The sequence below is a fragment of the Myotis davidii genome, unplaced genomic scaffold, assembly GCF_000327345.1.
Source record: "Myotis davidii unplaced genomic scaffold, ASM32734v1 scaffold534, whole genome shotgun sequence".
In the NCBI taxonomy this organism is placed as follows: Eukaryota; Metazoa; Chordata; class Mammalia; order Chiroptera; family Vespertilionidae; genus Myotis; species Myotis davidii.
In genome coordinates this window covers 7,337,001-7,344,321 of record NW_006286678.1, presented here as the reverse complement: position 1 = coordinate 7,344,321, position 7,321 = coordinate 7,337,001, and the positions used below count along the sequence as shown (strand labels likewise).

At 40.6% G+C, this 7,321-nt stretch overlaps 1 protein-coding gene across 1 annotated transcript in view; it reads right to left on the bottom strand.

The window, feature by feature from the left end:
• The window catches only part of DDX58 (DEXD/H-box helicase 58), a 44,313-nt gene that overhangs the window by 34,297 nt on the left and 2,695 nt on the right, over positions 1–7,321 (bottom strand). The window contains exon 2 of the mRNA XM_015560468.1: positions 5,396–5,472. Coding sequence (XP_015415954.1) covers positions 5,396–5,472 — 77 coding nt within the window. The remainder of the gene's footprint in view (positions 1–5,395; positions 5,473–7,321) is intronic.

The window sequence follows — 7,321 nt, the reverse complement described above, 5'->3', positions numbered from 1 at the left end:
GGGGGTTGGACCAGCCTGGGTGAGGGACTCATGGCTGTTTGCAGGCTCGCCAAGCCCTCCAGTGGGGACCCTCACCCCATGGGGGTGTGGTCAGCCTGGATAGGGGCTGATGGGCATTTTCAGGCTGGCTACGACTGCGGGCTGGAAGCAGGTATCTGGGATTTATTTATCTTCTATAACTGAAACTTTGTACCCTTGAACAGAGCTCAGGGCCGGCCAGGGCAGGCGGGAAGCTTGGCTTCCTCCATTGCTGGGGGCAACCTAAGTCTCCTGCTTGCTCCAGCTCTGTGGCCACCGCCATCTTAGTTGGGTTAATTTGCATACTTGCTCCTGATTGGCTGGTGCGTGAGCAGAGTAATAGTTAATTTGCATGTTCCTCTTTTATTAGTGTAGATAAATAGCAGAACAACAAAATGAACACATGTAAATCCATTCACAACTTAAGAACTAGAATATTCCATTATATTGCAGGTGTGTGCCTCTTTTTCTCCCACCCTCCTATCTCCATGCAAATATACTCCTTCCCTGTATTTGATGTATCAATCCCTTAATTTTTTTGAGTAGTTGCATGACATATCTTTGATTCTCTAAACAATATGTTTTGTTTAGCTTGCTTGGAACTTTATAATTATATTCTACTAAAAGGAATTTTCTCTGATTTTTAAAACAGCTTAATATTACATTTCTAAGCTTCACCTGTGTTGTTGTCTGTAGCTTTGCTCATACTGAGGAGGAAACTGGTCTAGCAAGGTGTGTCAGGCCATAAAAACTGTGAACAATGCACTGCCCTGGGTGGGGGAGGGTTGTTATGCTGGTGCCAGGATGTGGCCTGATACCTGGGGGCCTTTCTGCAGGGCCACGAAGCGGGCAGGGGGCCTATCTGCAAGACAAAGACTCCAGCGGGATATATAGACAGGCTCTCTGCATGTTTCTTCACTCTGATTTGGAAATTATTCCTGGAGTCCACTAGTGTTAATAAACGGGGTCCCTCCCTTTCTCTATGAAGCGAGCTTGGTATTTCTTTGGTCTTCTATAACAATACCTTTTCATTGCAGTATATTCAACCATCATGTGAATATTTTAAAAATTATTTATCCATTCTCCTCTTCTCGAGGTTGCTTCTAGCTTTGTTTGTTTGCTTGCTTTTGTTAATACAAACAATTATACTATGAACATTCATGTATGAATTTGGGAATATATGTGTAAGAATTTTTTTAGGGTACATACCTAAGAGTAAAACTGTTCAATAGGATACATGGGAGTTGAACTATGCCAAATTGTTTTTCAAAATAGTTTTATCAAGTTACACTCTGTAGGGTGATTTTTTAAAATTAAATACGTTTTTATTGATTTTAGAGAGAGAGGAAGGGACAGGCAGAGAGTGAGAAACATCCATTGGCTGCCTCCTGCACGCCAAGGATTGAACCCACAACCCAGGCATGTGCCTTGACCAGAAATCAAACTGGCAAGCTTTTGGTGCATGGGACAACGCACAACCAACTGAGCCACACTGGCCAGGGCTGTAGGGTGATATCTAAGATTACCTGTTATTAAATGTCCTCTTCAAGCCTTAACACTGTTGGACTTATTAAGTTTGGCTATCTACTAGTTATAAAATGTTACCTCATTATGTTCCTAATTTATAATAAATATTAATTATTTTTATAATAAATAATTATTTTTAGAGAGAGAGGAAGGGAGGATAAAGAGAGAAACATCAATGTGAGACAGAAACATTGATTGGTTGCCTCCCATACACACCCCAACTGGGGATAAAACCATGGGTTTGTGCCCTGACCAGGAATTGAATCTGCGACCCTTCAGTGCACAGGACATTACAACCAACTGAGCCACACTGGCCAGGGCTGAAGTTTTCTTTCTTTTTCTAATTGATTTTAAAGCCTTTTAAAAAAACATTCTATATTAATTCGTTGGTCATAATGCATTCTGCGGATGTCTTCTCCCAATCTGCTTTTTTCACTTTCTTTATAGTGTTTTGACAAACGAATGCTCTTAATATTAATGTCATGGAACTTTTCAATCTTTCTTTTATGTTTAATGCTTGAATATCTTATTTCAGAAATCTTGCCATAATCCAAGGTCATAAAAATATGATCCTATATTCTCTTGTAAAATTGTTAAAATTTTACCTTTTAGAATTAAATCTTTAATTCTTTTGAATTCATATTGTGTGTGTATATATGAATGGAATGAATTAAGGAACACAAATTTATTTGTATCCGCTTGGATAGGAAAGTTAAGGTTTGTTTGGTTTTTAATCTTATCCTCTTTAAACTATTCTATTTATAATGGCCCACTGCAATTAATCAAAAAGCCCCTCCTTTCCTAATAATCCTCCTTTCCCAGAGATCTATAATATAACAGGTTTCCATAAGTACATGAGCCTAGTTGAAGACTCTATTATTTCATTGGTCAGCTGGTTGGTTCTAGGAACAGAGTCGCACTGTCTCAATGCCTACAGCTTTACAATAAAACTTGATATCTCAAAGGGAAAACCCCAGACTATTTAATTCTTCTTTAGAGAGTTATTGATTGTTCTTGGGTCATAATTCTTTCAAATACATTTTAGAATCAGCTTGTCAAACTCATAAAAAACCATGTAAGATTTTTACTAGAATTGTATTGAATATATAGGTCAATATAGGGAGAGACGACATTTTTATGATATCAAGTTGTCCTCTTCATACGCATGGGTATGTATCTCCATTTAAATAGGATTTCTTTAATATCTTTCAATAACATTTTATCATGTTCTCCATTCAGACTTTACCCACCTTTTGCTGGGTTTATTTCTAAATACATAACTTTTGTTACTAATATAAATGATATTTCTATTTGCTTCCAGTGGGTGAAAATGCAACTAACTTTTGTATACTATCTTCTATCCAATGAAGATGCTAAATTCTATCATTACTTACAATACTCTGTAGACTCCTTTAGATATTTCAGGTAGACAATTATATTATTTGCCTGAAAATAGTCTTTACATTGTCTCAGATTAAAAGACATGAACTAGACCTGCTGGTATGGCTCAGCAGTTGAGTGTCAACCCAGGGACCAAAAGGTCCCTGGTTTGATTCCTGGTCAAGGCACATGCCTGGGTTGAGGACTCAATCCCTAGCAGGGGGCATGCAGAAGGCAGTCAATCGATGATGTTTCTCGTTCCTCAATGTTTCTATCACTCTATCCTTCTCTTCTCCCTTCCTCGCTCTCTAAAAATCAACTGTAGAACCATTAACCATTGTGTTATTGGTGGGGTGCTCTCCGTGGCAGCCTCTGTAACCTGTGGAAGTGGAGTTCCTGCGATGTTTCAAGAAAATGAATTTTCTGAGACTCTTGAGGGAGGAGGAATGATCTTTATTTCTGTGGAATTGAACCCCTGGATTTCCAAAGTCCCATTTCCCTCCTTCCCACCATGGAAAAAGTCCAATCTTGCCTTCAGCAGGCTAGAATTAAGGCCACTGCCCAGAGTCTCCACTTCATATTAAAGCACAGTCCAATCCAGCATCTGGCTAGCTTAGCCTGTGTTCCCAGCTCCAGTCCATTGTATGCTTAAGGCCACATGGCGGGCAAGTGTAGGTCAAAGAGCAAGAGAGCTCAAGAGCAAGCAAGAGCACAAGAGAGAGGAACTCTTTGGGGACTGTAACCAGGAGCTTAACCAATTAACCCTTCAAGACTTCATGTGCTTGCAGTGGCTTCACCCCCTTAGCCAATTATCTTTTTCCCAGGGTAGACTGGCAAACAAGGACCTTCCCTATGACACCCAGACTTCACTGCACAGGTGCTTATCTTCCTCTTTGTTGGGTTCCTTCCCCCAGTGATCTGCAGGGTATGGACAGGTGGTTCCCTGGGAGGCATGAAGCTGTAGTTTCCTGGTGAAGCTGCCCAGATGACCATGCTTATTATGTCTGGCCTCCCCTTTGCTCTCTTCATGTTATTAATATTAATAACTAGCTAATTATGACAATAACTGAAAGAAAAGCCTGGACAGGGTTGTCAAAATTTATGAAGTGGAGATGGAAACTGTAACAAAACAGCAATAGAAGGCACAGTAGGAAGGCAGCAAATTCTCTGCTCATTCTTCACCGACCCCGCCATCCTTTCTGGAAATTCTCCTAGTTTGGTATGAAGTCTAGGAGCACACTCTAAGGCCGCCCTAAAGAAAAGGAGTTTATTGGCTTCTGCTCAAGATGGCGGAGTAGGTAAACAATGTGCTCACCTCCTCCCTCGACCGCATCAAAATTACAACTAAACTACAGAACCATCATTGAGAATCACCTGAAGTCTAGCTGAAAAGAAGTTCTATAACGAAGGATATACAAAAAAAGCCACATCAAGGGAGTTGAGAAACAAAACGATTATTATAAAGAAAAGAAGTTTCTTACAGATATACAAAAAAGTCTCCCACAACAAGGGCAAAGTCATGGTAGTTCTGGTTTAGATGGAAGAAAGGCTTCTTCCAACATTTTCATAGTCTCCTGTTCAAAAGTCTGAATTAACTGTAGGACTAAGAGTGTGAGGATAGGACCACTCCATAGCATCAGTAACAATTACAGTGGATTCAGCAAGCAAAGTCAGAAATAAACAGAGATATTTTCATGGTCCTTTTTCCAGGTTCTTGCTAAGACAGTAGGCAATATGGCAGAAAAGAGAAAGCAAGAGGTGCTAAAGAGAAAAAAAAGTGAGGCCAGGTAGCAGGAAAGTACCCACCAACCAGCAGGTTGTCATACACACTTTGTACACTAACTCCATGTCTAAGGTGGTGATCAAACCGTTGCCTTCATTATGACCTGACATTTGGTAATTTTCTACTTTTCCCCACCTTGCCAATGGAATGTAAATCCCAAGGGAGTAAGCCAGATGTCTGGATGGTCAACCATCATATTCTCAGGGATTAGAAGAGAACACAGTAGGTAACAGATACTCAACAAAGGTATGCTGAATGAAAGGAAGGGATGCCTTCCTTCTCTGTCTTAGCAACAATAAAATTCAATGATTTTTAAGAGTTGTGAAACTATCACCATATCTAATTTAGGTACCATTGTAATTAACCTAGTATTAATAACAAGAACAAAGGAGCAAAGAAGGCCAGATATTACAGGCATGTCATTTGGGCAGCTTCACCAGGAAGCTAAAGCTTTACAATTCCCCAGGGAGCCACTGATCTGTTCCCCACAGATTGCAGGGGGAAGGGACTGGACAGGGAGAAGGATATACGGAAGCATGCCCAGTAAAGTACCCGGGAAGGTACTTGTCTGTCAGTCACACCTGGGAACAGATCATTGGCCAGAGTGGGCATAGCCACTGCAAGGAGGACATTTGGGATAGTTAATTCTCTGAACAAAGAAGCTCTTGTACTCTTGATTCCTCTTACGCTTTTGGGACTCTGATTGCTCGAGGTGTGCTCCCCAGTATTCGCCCTCATTAGTGTTTCCACTCTCTGACTGAATCCTGACTGATAGAATATACTGTCACAATTAAGGTTGACCCATAGAATCCACAGCTTCCAAGAGAAAAAATAGGAGATATAGAAACTTTATCAATCTAATAGAAAACAGAAAAAGATGGGGAGAAAGCAAAAAGTTTATGGACCCATGTATATGCACTATAGGGGTGGGAAAGAGATTAACCAGGAACTTATATGCACATATGCATAGCCCATGGACACAGACAGTAGCTGATGAAGGCCTAGGAGGGGCCGGTGTGGAGTGAAGGGGGTCAATGGGGAAAAAAAACAAAGGAAACATCTGTAATACTTTCAACAATAAAGATAAATTAAAAAAAAAAGAAATGAACAGTAAAGATACAAACCAACTAAATGATAAAAGTTGCCTCTGGTGAGGGACTTGAAATAAAGCCTCTATGGTACCTTTAACATTCAAAATGAAGATAATATACATAGTGTTCTTCAGCTTGTTTTTTGTTTTACTTATCTTTAAAAAAGATTTTTTTTATTGATTTCAGAGAGGAAGGGAGAGGGAGAGATAGAAACATCAATGATGAGAGAAAATCATTGATCGGCTGCCTCCTGCAGGCCCCACGCTGGGGATTGAGCTTGCAACCCAGGCATGTGCCTTGACCAGGATTTGAACCATGCCCTCCTGGTTCATAGGTCAATGCTTAACCACTGAGCCATACCAGTCAGACTAGAATTTTTAAAGACATTTTACTTATCTTTTGGTTATTTTTACTGTGGTTGCATTGTAACTGTAAATTAAATCTAACATATGCATTAAAAACTATCCTACTTATGCACTCCCACAGCATACTATGGTTTTCCATCAAAGCACTTGCCACACTTTATTATCTATTGTTTATTTAGTTACCTGCCTTCACATATGCACTCTAATCGCAATCAAGGCAGGGACCATTTCTATCTCATTCACTATGAATTCCTTAGTCCTAACATGATGCTTCCTATTAGGTTATATATGCAGAAATATGGGTAAATTATCTCCAATGCTAGCATAAGGCCTGACCCGTGAGTTGTTTATTGAATCAATACAAAAGAATGGAATTCACACCAGTTTGTTAGTGTTTCACCCATTCCAGGAAATTCTAAAAGAATGTCTTGCATGGGCTTACAGTCTTCAGGGGCGGAAGCTACTCTGTGGTCACTAGGATGTTATTTTGTGACTTTACTCTGAGCACAACTGGAAAGTGGAGGTTCACTGTTGGTGGTATACTCTCACTCCTCACTCCACAGCCTGTGGTCTGGTTTTGCAGACAATTAGCAGAAAAGTTATCCAACTGCTTTTTAAAAATATGTATGTTTTGCCGAAACCGGTTTGGTTCAGGGGATAGAGCGTCGGCTTGCGGACTGAAGGGTCCCAGGTTCGATTCCGGTCAAGGGCATGTACCTGGGTTCTGGACACATCCCCGGTGGGAGATGTGCAGGAGGCAGCTGACCGATGCAACACTTTTCATTTATTTTATTTATTAAAAAAAATATGTATGTTTTATTGATTTTTTACAGAGAGGAAGGAAGAGGGATAGAGAGTTAGAAACATCAATGAGAGAGAAACATCGATCAGCTGCCTCCTGCACACCCCACACTGGGGATGTGCCCGCAACTCAGGTACATGCCCTTGACCGGAATCGAACCTGGGACCCTTCAGTCCGCAGGATGATGCACCATCCACCCAGCCAAACCGATTAGGGTGGTTATCCAAATGCTTTAATGCAATTTCCAAAAACTGACTCACATCAGGAAAGGCATGTAGGCACTTGGAGTCTGAAAAGAAATTGCCAGATCCACTCACCTCAATTCCCTCCCAGTACCATCTTCCTTCTGTTTCCC